This window comes from Helicoverpa armigera, chromosome 20, assembly GCF_030705265.1.
Source record: "Helicoverpa armigera isolate CAAS_96S chromosome 20, ASM3070526v1, whole genome shotgun sequence".
Lineage (NCBI taxonomy): Eukaryota > Metazoa > Arthropoda > Insecta > Lepidoptera > Noctuidae > Helicoverpa > Helicoverpa armigera.
This window is the reverse complement of record NC_087139.1, coordinates 10,047,170-10,068,134: the sequence shown is the minus strand read 5'-3', so window position 1 is coordinate 10,068,134 and position 20,965 is coordinate 10,047,170. Positions and strand designations below refer to the sequence as shown.

Sequence of the window (20,965 nt, the reverse complement as noted above, 5' to 3'; positions counted from 1 at the left end):
TGAACCGATCCGAACCGAGAAAATACATTTTCTCTACTCTTTATTTTCCTTCAATAAAAATAACGACGAAGAAAATCCGTTTTTCGATACCCTTTTTAGGCCTACAAGGCTAACTATGTAAAAACATGGAAACGTAACGTATCTAAAATGTAATACAAGCAATAAAATAACAAACACGCAGCATTTAACATTAACCCATATTCATTCACCCAAAAACAAATTAATTCTCCCCGAGTCAACACAAAAAACTTTAACGGTACAGTTTCCCCCCAAATTTTACATTCGGAACACGAACAGCGGCTCCCGCTGATTGGTCGGACCCACTCGCCGCCGATTGGCTCACAATTTGACAGTAATGGCGTTAACTCTACCCTTGCTGGCGAAGAATGTCCTAAGTTCTTCATTGCTTTGATCGAAATTCAATCTTTTGTGCTTGGAGTTAGGGTGCTATATTGTTTGGCAATTAAATCCAAGTTTAGAAACAAGGATGTAACGCTCTCCCCTCTAGACAGATGTTGCTACATTTTAGTAACAAATTCGCCCACAACCGGTTTGAAAAAGCTATTGTGTAATTTTTTTTCGTATTATTTTGCCTAATTCATTTGTCGTGCGGTTGGTTAGACGTGGAGGGGAGATAACTCATTCCCGGCTTTTGTTTGCGACTACCGGTTTTTGCAAAGTTGTTTTAGTAAAAGATATAATAATGATTAATGATCTGATATGGTTTTTATGGGCTTTCTGAGTATTTTGATAGCTGTTAATGGTTCTTGAGCAGATATTTATTTAAGACCTCTTTGTAATAATATGGGTGGGTTAAATGACACCTTGTATTAACAGGATAAATAATTTGGAACTACATTATAGGTATCTATTTAAATAGATTTTATCACTGAAGCATCTTGTAGCTTTGCTCGTCTGACTATACCTAACGCTAGTGTTGTTATGTCGTGTGGGTAAAAAGTAATAATACCTTTTACCTACTTACAGCTTCAGCATTTTCCATCAGGAATTAATCAGCAACATCTTTCGAAAATCGCTTGGGCAAGTAATTTCCTAAGAAAAACTTAACGAAATGTAGGTGCCTACCTAGCTACTTATACATTTTGAATATACTTACATACTAGACTACTATACCTAAATGACACCGCTGATAAAATAATCTCTTTCTGTAGTACCTAACAACCGTGAAAGATTAGTTACGTTTATAACATAAATTAGTTATTCATGATTACAGATGTTAAATTATAATGTGTAATAATCATTTGTCCGGGAGTAAGCTGGCATGTTATAATTCACAGGCGACCTCACTTTCAAGGGTCATATATTTTTTATTTTTTTACTTTTTAATAATTCGCGCGGCGCAGCGGTCGACGCTCAAGCACTCCACTCGAGCACGGACCCAAAAAATCTCAAAAATCCACCCATGTGTTGCTGTAGTTTTGACAAAATTTATCGCGGTTCCGTACCTAAGTAATTGTGTCCTAAGGTAATGTATCAAATTGTTTATTTGGAATGTTTATACTAGCAAATCATTTTTATTAATGATGGATGATGGTGTTACTCTGTGTTACTATATTTACATCGCTTCTTACTTTCTTCATAGGTACATAACAGATTTTCTTTTTCTCGCATAAGCTAATTCATATTAATTGTTTCGAACTAAAGTAAATATTATACAAGGATGAACCTAAAAAGTTGTTAAGTAAGTAAGTAAATGTCTGAAAGTTTTAAAGAAGGAAATTCTATTTAAACTTCGTCACCCAGACTTCCATCTAAGCTACCGTCACACGGAACTCTAAGTCCAACAAAAAGCTGGCTCGTTTGACGCTGTGAATTATTATGTATTTTGGAAAAAATCCATTGTTTCGTAATCTCCCCCGGCGTAGCGTGAAGTGCCATCGAGCGGGGCAGGACTACAATTATGGCATGTGGCTGAGGTGCCAACGCATGTACTTATGTAATGAGCTACAATGAACACCGTTGCGTTTTTCAATAAATTCTATGTGGTGGTTCAATGTGTGCGTGTGATTTAGGCTTGTAAGTGTGTGAGTTTCATTGTGTTAGGTAAGTGAAAATTAAAATCTATAACATAATAGCACGCCTAATAGTTAAGTTTGTGATCGGCAATATTATTTTTTATGAAATATAGAATAGTTAAGTATATGTAGGATGTTTTACTGAAACTGCAGAAGTTACTTATAAATCTGGATAATTTTGTAATTTTATCACCTATTTGATGTCAGAGTGTTAATTCGAGGGTAAATAAGGGTTTACCTACACAAGTTTTAGCTTAAACGGAAACGCACCCGTGCGTGATGTCTTAGAATTCCTTTAAAGCGAATTCTGTATAAGTAATTTCCGCATGAAAATTATTTTCGACTTGATAACGTTCAAGAAATTTGAAAGGGTGGTGGTTTCATCATTAGGTACTTTCTAGTGTAAGTTTATCAAGAACCTACAAAATACTTAACACATTACTTATATTGGAACTTCTGCAATTATTCTCATATACCTACCTACTAAAGAATATAGAGAACCTTAAAAAATAAAACACCAATCGCGTCCGTTAACCCGATTCATACGTAGGTACCCACAAAAGCGTTCGACATCAAACGTAATGTCCTTTGTGTGCAAAGATCGCGATATTTCCCCATTGTTTCGGTGCGCGCCATTAGCGGGCAACAATCGCGCAAATGAAAGCGCGCCAAAACCTCTCAGCTGTCAGATCGCGCGCCATTTTCCCTCGAGAGGATGAAAGTCGTGCCTTTGCCTTTAAAAGTAATCCTTTATGTCCGTTCGCTTTGTGTTTATTTGGAGTAGGTATCAAGGGCCGTACGTAAAATACGAGCGTCAAGGACGCTACGCAAGGACTAAAGGAAATACATAGGTTGTTTGATATAGCATATAGCCCTACCTAAGCTACTCAACTACGTAAATAAATCGACTTCCTTTGTGACTAGGTTTATATGCGCTATAAAAACTACAAAGTTAGAAAAATGTTCCCACTCAATCAAATTATTACATTGGCATATAGATCTAACCATGGCTGATCTTTCGTTTGACATCAAAAACTCTAAAAATTGCTTAAGTAGGTACTACATCACCAATTCTCTGGCAGATTTCAGTATCTACACAGCAAATTTTTGAGAAACTAGGTGCTTACAATACGACACGGAAAAATAATTCTGGATCCCATTTATTTAAAGAAAAGATCCATCCGTACCCTGTAACCTAGAGAAAACTATTTTTCTCCATACTGTATGGCAGCTACCTCGATTTGAACATTTTGCTGTGAAGTCTTACTAAATTAATTCTTCCACAATAGGAAGAGCTTACAAAATATTAATTTGAAAATTGCACAATAATTGAGAAGGTTCAAGGCTAAATCTAACAAAAACCAATAATGACTCTCGAAGCATAGACAAAGTTCTTGATATACTAACACAGAATCAAAACAAACATCAATTTGACGCTCAAATTAGATTCATTAAAACTTGAATGATGATATGAATTGTTATAATGAGCGCTCTAAAAAATGTTAAGCTGTGTTCATGACAGTTAAGTTAGGAAAAGTTATGAAATACTTACTTTAAAGTATTTAAATATTTAGGTGGTAGGTACCATAAATATAGAATATACAATGTGCGAACCTATTTTTAATCTTTGGGTGGAACATCTTTCAAATGACATTTCTACCTTTAAATTGAGCATATTTTCATTATTTTTGAAAAATCTGACGTGAGACAACGAATACTTCGTCTGATACAGAAATAGAACGCAAGGAGAGTTAGCAAGTGCAATTTAGGTAAGTATGTTTGGTTTGCAAAATAATCGTTATAAAAATATTTACCGAGATAATTTATTTATATAGGTACCAATGTACTTGGTCCAGCTTTAGTTCAAGGTTTTCTTCATTAATGATATCCAATTAAACAGGACAGCTTCAGACCTTTAAGCTTAACTCGCAACAACCGGGTTAGTTCAAACAATCTGCTAGGTTTAATAATTGAAACCATTATGAAAATACCTTTATCAAGTATCTGACGCCACCTGTCATCGTGTGGAGAGTTGTCAAAATAACGTTGGAACAGAATGGACTAAAATAAAAGGAGGTTTATTGAACATTCGAGCAATTTGCCCAGTCATCTCTGAGCCATCGACGGCTTTGGGGATGCGTGGGATAGATGGAAAACCATTTAATACTGCTGATGGTGGTATTTTGTTGTTAAATTCTTCTTCAGATATCTGTTTTATTTGAAGTTGTCCCACATACATATTTTATGTAGGACTGAACCTTGCTATTCAAATGTAGGCTGCATTTCTTTGCAGAGACTGAAATGTAAATGATTATGATATACTTAGTTTCTTTCAGTGACTTGTCCCAATTGACTCCAAAACTAGTTACTCCCCAAAAACATATTAACTAGTTATTTGACTGTATTAACTATTTTTGCGTATACGGCTCCTATTTATCTAGTGTGACCTAGCGTCCCACCGTGGCTGCTCTTCACACGCACACACAGTACATAGTGATGGACTGATGGACTTTTTAACTATTACAGAAAACCAAAGCAGTTTCAAGTATTACCACCCCAAGAAATCCTCTTCGGACAACAGCAGATCCACTGTCCATAAATAAAAATGCGCGGAACCACACCAGGAACTCGAAGCAGGGTGGTCGTGACAGACAGGCGGGCGAGATAACGAGGTCCGCCACCAGACGCACGGCACACGTGTCAATGTGTGAAATGTTCACAGTTTGTACCTACATTATGTGCTTTTGTTATGTACGTTGCTGTGGATGTCTGGGACAGGCCTTAGTTCCGGGAGGTGATATTAACGTAGTTAGGAATAGTTATCGGTTGTGGCAATCGGCTAATTAGATCTAGCTGGATTGATGCAGTGTAGTTAAGGGTGTGTATTTTGTAACAAAATATTTGGGATGTCAAGCCAAGCGTCGAGATGTCGAACATCTGGAAGCATCTGGATGACAACCTATCCTACAAATCTACAAAACCTTTTGAGATCTAAAATTTTTGTCGACCGAATGTTTCGTGTAATGATGACACTTGGCGAAGTTACGTTAAATGTTGTGCAACCGCGCCTTAGTTGATGGGTCTTCTTTGAGTCAGAAAAACCGTCTCACAATTGACCTACAGACACAAAAACTAGCTACACCAATTGAAGCCTAATTTCATATTTATGATTAGGTTTACAATTTCTCAAACATCGACTCTGCCAGTTTCAACCTGAAACCAGCATCAAACAAAGCTCTCGACTTATCCTAGTTCAGTTCAGTATTCACATAAAAATAAAGCAACGAATATCCTCGTCAAAATACTAGGTTCCCTAATAAATTCATTACGACGCACGCCCGTGCTCTATCGATTGTGGCCTCTTTGCCCGAACGTGCCAGAGACAATCGACGCGATGGCGCTTCTCTACGCAGCCCTAGACACACATAAATGATGTAGAAACAGCTTCGGGGTAAGCAAAGTTGAGATTTATTTGCATGGAAGGAAAGTCGACATTCAAATGTATAACAATGGAGATGAGACATTTGAAATCCGAAGCACCCGAAAAATAAATGTTCCGGTCAATGTTAAAACCTGATCCCCAATTTCGACTTTACGCCCTCGGCCCAAGAGTTGGCTATCGTGCACTGTTCAAGGAGGGTATAAAACCTTTTTGTTGGAAAACTGCGCGCTCTTTGTCTCTGACTCACTGTCAAGCGTACTTGTGTTTTCCCGCGTTTTTTGTTCTAATTAGTCAGGGTAGGCTCTCGACCTCCGCTGCGCTCCTGCCACCGACGATAGCGTCGCCAATGTTTTGTTGAGATCACAAAAAGTCTATGTACCACGCTTTATTGAGTTTTGGAAAATATTACTTTAGATACAGTTCTTATAAAATTATAATCATCCCTTTCATTATTCCTTGCCTATACATAAGTAAGTACATAATACTAATAATTTGACCACTAATATAAGTGTGCCACAGTATTCTATGTATCTTATATCTTGTACCTATGTACATATTTTGCATCTGTATGCTATAGATTACGGTTTAGTTCTCTCGAAGCCGGTAGCCGGTTAAATTAAGTTCACTACATCTGCAACAGGGCTACGTACAACTATTGATATTGGAAATACCTAGGTACCTCAATAATATAATGTTTCAATCCCATGAACATAATGCATTAGAAAACTGGAATCGCCTATTTTCTCGCAATTATTTAAAAATATAACCCGAAGAAAACGCCAGAACAAAATAATTACAGCAATTATTAGAACCCTCCCCATGCATTTAAAGTAAGACGGCCTCCTTAACCCCCATGAATGGAAATCTTAAGGCGTAATGGTGTCTCACCCCTTCCCGTATTCATGGCCCACCATAAATACGAATAATATTCACAAATTTGTTTACAGATCGTGTACCTACGCAAAATACGCGGAATTTCAGCGAGGGAGAAATAGGGGAGAGCTGGCTTGTTTTCCTTGGAGATTTTTTTTGCAGTTTTTCTTTTTTTTGTGGGTTCCGATGGATTGTAGATAGGTTGGTAGTATTCTAGATAGATGACGAATTTGTTTTACAATTATTCAGTTGTGAAACAGGTACCAAAGTGGTAAGATTCTAATAAGACTTTCATCAACGGTCATTTTGGAACTTAGGTGTTAATTTACATGCAACTGATTCACTTTATTTCATCTTACTCGTCCATTCCAGCCTTCAACCTTAACAAGGTCATGAAATTGGGTTTTTGTTCTGTAGGACAGTACTTAGCTGTACAGACAGATTTCACTGGTGCCCAACGCGACCACGATTGTTGCGACGAGAATGTCGCCGTCGGAAACATCGCAGATTTTGGTGTATATGTTGATTTAATCTTATTATCATCAACTTTACCTATCTACTAACTAAGTAACTAGGATCATCAACCTCACCTAGAAATACTTACATAAAGCTTTGGTTCTTCTTATGTCCTCTTCAGTTCCTCAACAAACAGCTACCTAGGTTCTTGGAATAGCGTCGCTGTGAGGTCTTCTTTCAACTTAATACTAGGCTATCTGTTTCATGTGAACAAGCAGTTATCATTGCTACAGTTACGAACTAAAATAAGGCAGCAATAGGGTAAAGCAAAGAGAAGAAAATACGTAAGTATGTACTTCGTAATGTAGGATATTAGCTGTTTTCTGTGTAATCCTAATTTCAATATTTCTCCAAGTAATTGAGTAAAACAAGTAATTTCACCCGCTAGACTTAACAAACGCATCAGACATCTAGAAAGACAGAATCACTATCTGAGAGGTTCCTTTAAAATGCCACCTTGACACTACGTGCCCACAAACCTGTGTTTTAAAAAAACTAAACTATTAGATTATCTACCCTTTCCCGTAGTGACAATGGTCCCGATACACGTGCCCTATCAGGCGATCGATGGCGCTCACAATCACGGCTCCCGCCATCTTTGTAATCGCCAGAACATCCGGACACGGAAATTATTTGGTTTGAGAAAGTATTACACATGTTGTTTGTGGTTTGGTAATCCTAGTGGTAATACTGGTAATATAAATTATTTCTCATGTAGTTTGAAATGTAGGAATAGCAGTAGATTCGCTCACTTCGTCTTTTGTGGGGTTAAGCCCGTTTGTGATTTTAGCAGGACTTTAATCTTACTCTTATAGACTAATTTATAGGTATCTATATCAACTTGGATCTGAGTTCCTAGGTATTTTAATCTTATCCTAATAAAGTCCTTTATTTAAAAAGTGCATTTAGAGGTGCACAACCCCAACCTGTATCTCTCTGTGTATGTATGTATTATGTAACCTGTATCTGTATCTCTATTATAGAACAACAAATCATTTCATTCTACTTCACAATCTTGTTGATTGTTATAGGCACAATAAAACAAAATAGTCCCAAAAATAAGCCCCTTATAAACGCAACAAGAATGTTCATCCCACCCGTCACCTGAGACACAAATCCTAGCAATATACTCGCATAATCTGTTCGAGAGGCCAATAGTTTTCAATTTCGCCCCTCACCTGTACGTTTGACTTAATCCAAACGTTTTATTAGCGAGGCCCGTAACGACTCGCACGTGTACCCTTACCCGCCTTTGTTCTATCAAAATGATCCCTTAACAACAAAACGTTACAACCCCACATTGATACAAGTAAAAATCTACCCTATACCAATTAGCTCAAGGTACCAATTCCAGAATTACGCAATCTGACTTGTGATGCCAAAGTCGTGGGCGGCCATGTTATTATTTCGTTTTGGCGGGCCGTGACTGACGTTCAAAGTCGGTGTTGCCATGCGGAATAAACTGTAATACGAGTTATGAAAGATTATGGCGTAATCTGGGAATATTGAAGACAATAAGAATGAGCTTACGTTTAGAATAGGGGTGTGCGTTTGTTACTTTTATTGTTTGAGGGCCGTGATTGACTTAGATTGCTGTTTTTAGCTGACAGTGAAAAAGAAGAGTAGGTAATTTGATGTTTTAACGGTAGGAACAGTTTTTGGACTCTATATAATTCTATGTAGGTACTTAGGTAGTCTGAAAGCACTCAAATTGTTTATTTCTTCTTGAAGTATTCAGTTCAGTTCATCCTTTAAAAATGGGTATCTACCATCTTTTTTTTACTTCCTTTCTCTTTCATATTTTCAATACGAAAAGTACTTAGTTAGACAAGAATTAAGCACTATCCCTTTGTATGCAAATTTCACCATCTCGAAGTAAGCATTTTCTCTTTGAAACGAGTACTTGAGACACGAGTGTTCTACCTAGATATAAATGTCTATTCTCGGAAGGCTTGACCCCACCATTTTGAGGTCCACTTGAGGATCAAAGGGCCTGAAGAAAGTTCTCGAATGAAAGACCAAATAAAACTCATTAATTTTATTAATTTTATAAATCGAAATTCATTACACCTTCCTCCTTCATTATAGTTACAAATTCCTTTTCGTTAATACTATTATTTATAATTATTATAATAATTATCAACTCCCCCTAAACCTACAAATTATACATCGACCTAAATTCTCAGAACATATAAATTAAGTTGAAAAACGTTAATTACAACTCCATTTTGTTATAACTGACGAATTAATCTAATTTTTATTAAATTCTTATTGCTATTATTTCATTGTCGGATTGAGCGGGAAGAGCCGCCATCTTGCCGATGTTACCGACGCTTTCATAAAAAATCTCCACTAATTTTAATTAGTATTTACATTGCAGCAACTCGCAGGATTTTGTTAGTAAAAAAATAAAATTAATTTAAGTACAAAATAAGAAATTATAAGTAAGTATAGAGTGATCGAAAACATTCACTAAACTTTAAAAAATTACACTTCATTGGCTGCTAGTGCAAAATGACTGTATATAAAAAAAAAACTGGAGACAGCAAAAAAACTAATCTGAATGTCAATTAAATGGAAAATACATGTGTTTATACTATAAATTCGTTGTTTAATAGTTTTATTATTATTGTGATAAAAGTAGGTAATAACCATTTGAAAGATCAATTGAAAGGTTTTAACCTGGTTGATTTTCCATTATCTTCATTCTTTAACTATTTGTTATACATTTGTAACAGATCGTGAATAATTTTCTGAGAAAAGTGCACCAAACTTTACAACAATTTTTTTCAGAATCAGCCAAGTTAAAACGACAGAGATTGCACAAGGGATGCTTCCCGTACCCGCTCGTCATAGCTCGAGCGATCACAACTATATACATTAGATAGTATCTACACACGCAAACACTGACTCTTTTTAAATTATTTCCTATTCACACAACAATTATCTACTTCTTTATCAGTTATTTACAGTAATGTACCTACAGACTCGGAGTTTTTCACCATCATACAAAATTATAAATTAATTATTTATTGCTTTTATGACAAAAATAACAGTTCTTCTATAAAAAAAATAAGTGGGAAATTAAAAAATATTTAAAACTTACGGTTCAAATATAAATAAAATGTGATGGTGAAAAGCTCCGTAAAATTCATTACATATAAGCAAAACGATTGTGCTTGTACGTATAAAACGGAGACACCTTGAAACTGGATGTTTGGCACTCATTAGAAATATGTAAAGAAAAATATTTGACACTACATCTGAGAGAGATCTAGAGAAAGAAATAAGAAATGTTTATCAAAACACTTTCAAAAAGAACTAGGTACAATTCCACTGAAAAAATAAAATTATTTTTCTTCGGTTTTGTATGTCAGTAAAAAAATATCACAAAGAATCAATTCAAATCCTCACGTGTGCTTAACTAAAGCTATCACTAAATATTTACACATTACCCTCCTCCCGTTTTGCGGTGAATACCGACTATGTCCACATTTCACATTAACACTTTCGAAATTTCACTATTTTTCTAATCAATGTTCGTTTTGGTAGCTGCGGCCAGCGACGCTTCACCCGAGACAGTGTTCTTAGAGGAGATAGCTTTAAGATCAAGCGTAAATATTCGAAATATGCTAATACAACTGGCATAAAAGAGGATAAAGAAACTAGGCATTTAATTATTAAGAATAGTTGTAGCAGTAGCGAAAAAAATTATGAGCAAAAGATTACCCCAATTTCGGGTTGAGTATTTTAAACTGCAACACTTGAATAAAACTGCGCACAGACAAAAATATTTCCAATAAAAAATCGTAATACAAATAAAGAACCACAAATTAAAATAGTTAATCGAAATACATCTCTTCCTTGAACATTGTCTCGTGGTAAAGCTGTGGGAACTTCTACCAGGCGCGGCCCTGCAACGGCAGGTACCCTGAGCACTGCTGCTGGTAGGCCGCGGGCTGGCGGTAAGACGAGACCAGGGGGTTGCTGCAGGCCGCCTGCGAGGGCTGCGGGGCCGAATACCCCGACGTAGGGGTGGCGCAGTGACTGTGCGCGGGGGAGGACGACTCCCCCGAGCCGCAGGGTTTCCCGTCCTTCACCAGGACGGGAACTGCTACTCGTCGGGGCGATGATGATGACTGTTGAGAGAGAGGTTGATTAGTTACAGTTACCTACATAATTAGTCATAATACGTACCTACATTATTAACAAACGCACATTGGTAAATTTCTTCACGGTAAGATATGTTAGAAGTACGTACAATCAAAATAGCACATGCCGATATTAATAGTACATTGAATACCTACATAATGTTTCTGTCATAAATCTTTAAATCGTTAAGTAGAGTTACTATTTATTCCGATAAACTTATTTATTGACATCTTGAATGTTTTTATTTAATGAAAAGAGTCGCAGGCGTAGAATTACAGATAGTACCTATGTCCATAAAATAATTTGTAGCCTACTAACGAAGTTTATATTGTTTCTAACCATGAGTGGATCATAGTTATCTAAATAAATAATTATATAAACAAAATAATTTCTAAATAAGACCAAGATTAATTAAAAAAGCTAAACCATGAAAATAATAATGAAATGAACATGGAAGCGAGCACGTCATTAGGGCGGGCGGCGCCAACAATCAGAAGGTCCGCCCGCCCCTGACGCTGATTGAGCCAATGTACTGCAGACAGGGTTACTGCTGTACTGTGAGAAATCTAAGCATATGTTGCAAATATATTGAAGAATAGTCGTGTATTTTGTTGTTGCGTAAGTCACGGAAATTGATAAGTAGCTTGGGTTTAAATAATAAGGCGGTTGAATTTATCTAACTTCGGAGATAAAGCTTTGGTGAGGCATTATAATATGCTCTTATTAGCTAAAATACGTTTTCTGGGCTAATTACAGAAAAAATATCTGTTAAGTCGAAAAAAATACATAGGTCCTGCTGGACTCAAATGAATGTTTTAGAAAACAACATTGTATAAAAATCTCCGTCCTGGTCCTGTGAGATTTTTTTTTATCCGCAAATCTAAATAGGCTTTAGATAATATCTCATAAGGTTATTCTTTTGCACTGAACCTTGAGGTAACCCTATTTCCCGCGAAATATAATTCTAATTGTCACGGGGTTGCCAGATTTAGAAAGTGCGGGTCCCGTATTTTGTTTCCCATTGAGCGTCGCAGCGGGAGATTGCTATCGAGTGGGCAAAGTCTATCGCCTTCGCAAACAGGGGCCCGGGCCTCTGGGCGACGTCAGCGAACGATTATTATCGCTTACACGTTAATATTCATTATTCATTAGCATTGTGTAAAATTTTTGAATTAATAAAGTCACGTCGCACGTTCGCGTCGGGAGATCAGTTTTGCGGAGTTTTATGATAAAAACTGTCAAGGGTTGGGGAGGAAATTCATACTATAAAATATGGTGATTTGGATAACATGCTTTTTCTCCTTAGTGAAATTTTATTAATTTTTAAACAAAAGTTTCCTTAGAGCGTCCTTATTTGTGTACCTCAAATTATAAACCAAATATTACTACTAGACACAAGACTTACCAAATGCAAACCATTTTGATTTACAAAAGGCTGCAACTGAAAAAGTTATAATCTATTTTCATAGAAGATCACTGACCTGATTGTGTTGGTTTTGTTCCGCCATCGCTTTCTCCTTCGCCTGTCTCTTACATTTGTAGCGATGATTTTGAAACCATATTTTGACCTGCAACAAATACTTTTGCTATAGTACCTAAATTATAATTTAAACATAAAGTTTATTTAAATATTAAAAACTGAGATTTAGTTAGAATAAGTTCCATAAAAACGACATTCAACACATACAAGCATATGCAATGAGTCACACCTGTACCTAGGCATATTGTAACATCACCACAACTCTCATACTGAGTCATCATACCTACATCCGTCCTTGATTTGAGATCAGCCCCAATGACTTTCAGCCAGTCAAGCCGTTCAAACTTTGCAATAATTCAGGGAACGATAGCAATTACCGCGCTAATCCTATCGCAAACGCGTGACGAGTCAACAGGCGAAGTCAGTGCCTCCCTGAAATTAGCGCTAGGCCCGACCCGGTCAACACTCCACCTTAATGACGAAAGAATAAACATGCGCTGTTTGCCCCACCGAGCGGCCGGCCTTTGTCTACGCACGCTCCCGACGCAGCGAAATATACACTTTATTTATTATTTATACATCGAGAGCGTTTCCTCGTGTTTATTCTTTGAAATGGATGTGTGCTCCCCTGTACCAAGATCTCCTCCCGTTACGATACCAAACATTACAGTATCTCCGCGCCATTTTATTGTTGCAACATCCGTTATAAAAACAAATTGCTACATAGTTACTAAATACTGGCCACTACACTTATTGGTAGCGTTTTTTCTGTTTACTATGTGGTGCTTCGTTGTGGGAACGTTGGCAGCAGTGACGCGCGCTTTTGTGCTGCGTTCAGGAATGATGCTCGCTAGGTTATTTATGGAGGAGGTGAGAGTTAATGAACGGGCCCCGTCGGCGGGCGTCGCTTATTGCACTCCGCCGAGGCTTGGACGCTCTCGTGTGGAGTACTTTCTTTCAATCTCCTTGTGCATAATGCCCGGTGTTGGCTCGCACGCACTCTACGCCCGAGTGCGCCATTCACTTATTTGTTTTACATCTAAACGACTGTTGTTACTCGTCGAGTGATGAGACATTTCGGGTGTGTCCGAGGGCCTTCGTGCTTGAGCTTACACCCACTTAGCCGCCAAGCGTAATGTTTTTCTATTATGCTATGCTAACGAGGAACCGGCTACTGGAATCCGTTTTGGTATTTCCTCAATTATTTAGTTATTCGGTAATTATAGGGGACATTCTCACGGACTCGAATTCATGAATAGATATTTTCGTGCTATTAAAAAATCACCTTCATTTAAACGAAAAAGCGGCCACCCAGCCGGCTGTCATCTTTACAATACGAGTCAATTTTGGCGCCGATGGCTTTCCTTCGTCAGAAAAACGTGGCTATCGGAATCAGACCTTCTCTGTGTGTAATAAGGTTGAAAGTGAGTCGTATAGTTTTTAGAAATAGTACGACGTATGGATCCTCGCGTAGGTGTTCCGTTTCTGTGAACCATGACTCGGAATATCGAGCGACAATTATTATAAATAAAGATGCACTCGTGTTTGTTTAGCTCTTCATTTGCTGCAGTGATTTTTTCCAGCGATGAGTTTGACGTTTTAATATTTGAAACGTTTGCTGACAATGGCTGGTATTTGGGCTCAGTTGCGTGCTCGAGTGTGCTCTACGAGTGTTGGTAAATCAATTCTTAGGATTTTACGAGTAGCAGTAGCACAAACATTGGGTAGTTTGGTTTGCTGTGTGTTTATTAATTGTACTTTTAAAAGACAAGAGGATTTTTAGTTCGTTGTTTAAAATTGGTCGAGCAAGAAATAAAAAAACTTTCCAGAGAAATTATGGATTTTGAATAAGAAACGCACACGATAAGATTAACGACAAAGATACTCGACAAAACATCTCATAACCAAGGCACCGTTAGAATTATTAAATAAACGCTCCCATCATCGCTTCATTTAGATACGTACGGCGTGTCACTGATTTGTCATTCCCCGCAGCTTTTACAATGGATGACTGTCGCACATTATTGTATCAGAAATCTCTGCATCCGACGGCGCGCTGAGTAAACACCGCGCCATGACAGCGCATCAATGAGCTTCATTTATTTAGTTACTTATAAAAATATTGAGCAAAAAACCCTACATGTAATCACAAAACTATTGAACAAACCATTTTCAATCTTATTCCAAAGATGAATTTCGAATTTAACGGTGAACTTAGATTTGACAGATGCAAAATAAAGATGGCGGAAAAGTACGTGAGTGAATGTTGGTTACAAATAAATTGTTGTGGACTGTTTTTTCAGGTGATAGTGAATCTTTTGATTCCAACATGCATTGTGTAGAAGACTATAGGAACTGTCTTAGATTCTTGGAATTATAAATGAGGTTATTTGCAGGCAAATATGATACGCATCACCCATAGAAAATAGAGGATCTACAATTTAAAATTGTATACTACAAGATGCTTATTTTTCTGAATAATTTGACTATACTATTAGATTTTGTAACTTTCAGGAAAATCATTATGTATTCAACAATAACTGAACCCAATCTACCTTTAAGGCTTTCAAATATACGTTTCCACAAATAAAACCCCTGTTGTAAGCAATATATGAACTGTACATAAGCATTAAGTATCATTTAATGTAACTCCGACCCCTGCCCGTCGACCGTGACTGTGCGCTCATATTTACACTCCAATCCACCAAATTAATATTTGTAAGTTGTATGCGTAATAACGATGCTTTAAAATGTTACTTGTCAAGTTTGACGGCCGTGCGATTAGACAAATATGCTTTGTTATTGAAGTTAATAAATAAATAGTTTGTATTTCTGTTGCGTTTATTTTTATTTGCAAGATTTGTGATTCGGGCTTAAAAATACTTGTACATAGATATCTCAAAAGTTTCAAGGTTATAATTGAGAAATTGCTAGGTTGTCAATACCAAAAAACATTTAAAAACCTACTTCAATAACCACGCATGCCCGCAAAATGTGGCCGGCTGAAAAAACCTTCTGTCCAATTCGGTATCAATAATTTGCGAAATAATCACAAAAAGATCCCCTAAGATCCTACGCAAACACCGCAATATTACAATAGGGCATTACAATTCAAATAATGCCCCTTACCTGTGCCACAAAGGGCTGTGTCAGGTGTATCATCCGCTTAAGATACTATTAATCCTTCACAATACCTTGCAAAAACGTTGCCATTCATAAAATTTTAATCTTAAATATATTGCTTTGTGCTGGCAACCCGAGCGAAAAGCCAGGCAATAATTTTCGCGGTTATTAAACGCGGGAAACGAATCAAAACTTTTTTTCAAATTTGTTTTGACAAGTTGGCCGCATTGAAGCCGCGGTCTTTTGGTATAATGCTTGGATATAATGATAGCGTAGATAATGAAAAAACCTTAGAGTTCCTCTTACAATTTTAGGATCACAATAATTCGACTGAACTTGGTCAATTATAAGGAGATCGGGGAAAACAATTGTCAGCTTTAGCCCAGACTAGATTTATTGGTAAAAAAATAAAACTTACTAAAACGTCATTACTACATAACGCTCGGCAAAATACAGATTTTGAAACTGTAGTCTTGCTACAAAAATTGTACTTTTTAGCACCCAACCTAAACCACCTTTTTTTTCAAATACAACATTGATACGTATATTAATAGTAAAAAAATATGAATATGTATAAAAATTTACATTTATGTGGAATAAAGAGATATACAAACTAAAAAACATACGGAATCCGCAACTCCAAACCCATTGCATTTAACCAGACAAATTACTAAGCGAATAAGGCAGATGATTCCGGGTGCTTGACGGGAAGCTTATTGAAATCCCACGCCGATTATGGATTAAAAAAAATCACAAGTGGGATTATTGGTAAATTATAAGCTCAGAGGGATTCGCCGACGGCTTTCCGTCAGGTAGCGGTCGATAATTATGATTTCAATGTAAATATTATTTTATTGAAAGCACCTACTTTGGGGTTTTCGAAAAAACCTTTTGAAGTTACCGCAATTCAGTAGCTATGGTTACTTTTTTGCTGAATTGAAATGTTTCAATTGCAATAGAGAAAGGTTGCAGCTGATTTATATCGATGATTCTATATCAACAAACGGCTTGGTAAAAAGAGTTTTTGTTATTTATTTCATATTAGCTTTTTTGAGCGCATATTGAAATTAATTTCGACTCTATCTGCAGCTTTTGACAAATCTGCAGCGTATTTAATATTTATTTTGCTAGATACTTAGTTCTTTATGTATTTGGGCACAAGAGAGTACATCGAAGAAAATTAATTAAAATAACTTAGTTTGGCTGTTTTGCAAGAGCTTTGCAAGAACCTTCGGGGGGTCAATCGCAAGAATATCTAATGTTGTTCTTAAATATGCATGCATAATGTTAGATACTGTGTACCGGAACTTAAAAAAAATAAAATAATTTCGTTCAACAAGAGGTAGTATTTTTTCAGTTCTTAAGCACCAAGTCAAATTAAACATTACATTATTTGTGGTCCCATATCAACAGTTGTCTGATAAAAACATTATAATTTTTCCGGGGCCCTGGGGCTACTCGAATCGGCCAGTGAACGAACATCGCTGACAGCTATTGTTTCATGAAGCACCATTATTTCATTCCTCTCATTAAACGTGTCGGGCGCCCGCATGCGCGCATCCGCCGGAGACAAGACCATAGAGTTCGTGACCATAGACAATGACTGTATGCTTTTGTTGCCAACCTTTTTGGTAGGTCTCACGGTTTCGATGACGGTTTTGAAATTTAGAACGTGTTTTGTTATTTTTAAGGAGCGATTACCTAATTTCTGACTCCAATTTACAAAACATAGAAATCGCTTTGTTATAGGTATAAACAGAAAGATATAAGAGAATACAATAAGCCACAGCAATTTTGCGAAAACAAACAAAATATACAGCAGTCATTAAAATAGCCATTAGCATTATTAAATCAAAGTTTATTTGAGAGAAGCGAGGCCCCGGTGGCTGTGAGCGCGAACATCGAAATTTACTTAAGTTGAACGAATGCGCCCTCTGTTTGCTTATGAACGTCAAACAGTCGGGATATTGTGGCCGAGACCGTCCTTATTGCTGGGCTATTTAAATGGCATGAATATGCACGGTTTTAGCGTTTGGCTTTCTGTAGATAGCTAAGTTTTAAAGGCTTAATCCTAAAATTTAATTTTAGTTTTGCTTGTGTCAATATTTGATGGCTTAATTCGCTAACTAACTGGTACAACTATAGAACTCTAACCCCTACTATTGAAAATAGCAACTATTCAAGCCACGGTAGTATGTAGTGAGTAGTGTGTGTACGTATAATTTAGCGAGGATGTCGTTTATTCGTCCTAAATGGGATGAAACGATTTGACGTTAACTTTAAGGTGTAGATTTGGCAAGGAAAAACTGATTTTCAGTACGAAAAAAAATCAGTAAAACACTTATAACTTCACAAATAATGCATCTAAGTCCATAAAGATTATCAGGAAGTTGTCGTAACTCAATACAGATAATACAGCGCTTAACGCGGCTTGCACGCGTCGAGCGTGCGTCTGACAGCGCCGGGGGCCGTCGGACTGTCCGGCAGTAGCAGATTTAAGTGCAAATAAAAAACACTTTAGGGCTAACAGCAAAGAATCGATTAAAAATGGAGAAACTAATTTTGTTGATTATGATGGTGTTGAATAATGGAAATGAATTTTCAATGGATATTATATTCTTGCTAGCCGTATGATCAGTGAGGGAAGCGAGTCTTGCTTCTTCACAAGACAGATAGCAAAATTGTTAAAGGATATAAGATATAATGTCGTAGCATTTGCAATCATAAAGATGTTTTGGAAGAGAGTCTGCTATTGCAGTTGGCAGCTTGCTTCCAATTGTTACCCTTAGCCTCTCGTTTGACAGTTACTATCGATCAGAAACAATTACACAACTCAAATAAAGCGTCACACATCAGAACAATCCATGAAATATTTGACCAAATATTTACATTAAAAAAACGTCATCGCCATTATTAGTACAACTGTCAGCGGCACGCGCCCTATTTCCCACATTCGTTCACAAAATTCAAATCCTTTACAACAATGCGTCAATAATCTCTGGCCGTGACGATATAAATTTCATAAATTCCCGACCCCGACAATGGTTAGGTCCATGAATAATCTCCATTTTGACGGTGTCAACACCAGCCGTTTGGCGCCAAAACAAACGTCAAACGTTCACAATGGCGGCGCGTTAAGCCGAAGATAATGCGTTGTTATTATAATTGGGCCGTGTAGTTTGTATTGTTGGAGCGCGCAGGTTAATTAGGTTATTGATTGCTGCTGTATGCTGCACGATTGTGCGTTAATTTACAGGATAATATAGACGCAGTTGTGTTTAGGATATAATATGACTATAGCTAGTAATGGTTAATACAAGCGGAAGTACCTACTCGCAGACATGAGTTGTACTACAATGTTCGTATCAGAGGAGGTCAAAGATAAATAAGATTTTCGTCATAGGATATTTAAACTAAACATTAATCCCGCAACAAATGCTTAGTAAAGTTCTCGTATCATTCAATGAAAAACACCTAAATTCTACAATTAAAGAGATTAACATCTCCGACGCATACACTACGACTAAGCATTTTGTATGTTCGAACAATCACTGCCTCAGAAACAAATAAGCTCACTTAAACACCCATTACGTAATTCAATCGGCTTCAATAGATAACCACAACCCCGAACTACAGCCAAACGGCAGTTAACCCTCAAACGGGCTCGGCCGCAGGGCCACATACGTTCCGTGGGCGTTCTCTGTAATTGACTCCGCTCCGGTCAGCGCCGGAGGCGTTCTGAGCGCGGTTACAAAATGATTTACGATCGGTTGTCGGTGGCACGCCGTGACGCCCATACAGGACCCCATTGACATTTGTAGCTGATAATGTATGTCTGTTTGTGGGCATGCTAAATTATGGGAGGCGTGAGATTTTTAGGGTTAGACGAAATTCATAAGGAGGTTGCTTGGTTTTCTTTTCATGGGTTAAAGTTTAAGGGTTGTTGTTGAGACAAGGGTGGTGGTTGAATTATTCATGTTTTTGTTTTGAGCTTTTATTTATAGTTAAATCTATTTTAAACAAATTGAGAGTTATAGATGAGAATTTTCCGCCGCATAATTCATAAGATTTTGATTTTATGATTTATTAAAAAACTGTGTACAAACTATAAACTCCATAGTTTAACTTGATGACTTGATAACTTGACCAATGACCAAAGCTTCGAAGGATTTGCAATACCTATCCATACTACCAAATACAATTTGTAGGTAGGTAGGCATATAAAACCACTTTGAAGCTCTTCAGTTTTAAGCTTCACTCAATATCGAACTTTCTCCTAAAATCCTTAAAAAAATATACCACACGCATTTCTATTTTTGAATCTGGCAACATAAGACAGCTCGTTAAAGCCGTGTCATCACAGCCGGCCGCACTAGTTGAAACGCTTTGATTTATAAGTGCTACGGCAGGGAATTTTCCTTGTTTGTTACTCTGTAAGTACCTCCTTTGAATTAGGGTGGGTAAAATCTGGTTTAGGGGACGAAAAATTTTATGTTTTTGCGATTTGTTTTCTTATTTTTAAACCAATTTGTTTCTACAAACACTGGAATAACTAAGTATCTCACTCGTATCTTTTTTAATAGTCGCTAGCAAAAATTGAAAATTAAGTATCTAAGCTTTTAAGTGTTCTATCGAATCTCTCTAGCGCTCTAAGGTTTGCTGAAAGAACTCTGGGTTAAACTCGCCTTTGTATATAACCTCTCTATACTGAGTGTATTGAAATATTTGTGTGTGCAATAAAGGATAATAAGCTAAACATTAGGCCAACCTTTACAAAAACTGTTTTAAACTTAAGGTATATTGGAATAGAAATAAATATTTCCTCCAAAAACTGATACAGGGGAACAGTTGCCGCATACATTTATCAACGAAATATGTTCATGGTCCAAAAGCTATATGATACAACCTAGAGGTATAAGACCTTATTGATTTCTGACACTCACGCGAATACAAGACATTTAAATAAAACTTATTTCACTGATTTTATCACGGTTATATTAATATTATTCAATCCCGATGTTTCGGATGCTTTACAAGATCCATGGTCACGGGCAGACTAAGGTGTTGGTCGTCTTGAAGTTATAGTTAAAAACAGCTACCCTACATTTAGATATAAAACCTTACCTGCGTGGGCGTGAGGTGTATGAGCGACGCCAGGTGTTCCCTCTCGGGCGCTGACAGGTACTTCTGCTGCTTGAACCGCCTCTCCAGCTCGTACACCTGGACCAAGGAATTATGGGTTAGACTGTGTCTTGTGGGCTATGAATAAGGTTTTATTTACACCTCTTTGCGAATCATGTTGAGGCCGGCTTTCCGTTTAACAGGATGCCGCTGAGTAGGTAT

The 20,965-nt window shown here is 37.1% G+C and overlaps 1 protein-coding gene across 3 annotated transcripts in view; it reads right to left on the bottom strand.

Moving 5' to 3' along the window:
- Positions 1–8,890: 8,890 nt before the first annotated feature.
- Positions 8,891–20,965, bottom strand: part of LOC110377368 (thyroid transcription factor 1) — a 36,391-nt gene continuing 24,316 nt past the window's right edge. For all 3 annotated transcript variants that reach the window (XM_049848514.2, XM_021336235.3, XM_049848515.2), the window contains exons 4-6: positions 20,747–20,842; positions 12,501–12,587; positions 8,891–11,006 (exon numbers count right to left, since the gene is read on the bottom strand). In XM_049848514.2, coding sequence (XP_049704471.1) covers positions 10,767–11,006; positions 12,501–12,587; positions 20,747–20,842 — 423 coding nt within the window. In that variant the 3' untranslated portion in view covers positions 8,891–10,766. The remainder of the gene's footprint in view (positions 11,007–12,500; positions 12,588–20,746; positions 20,843–20,965) is intronic.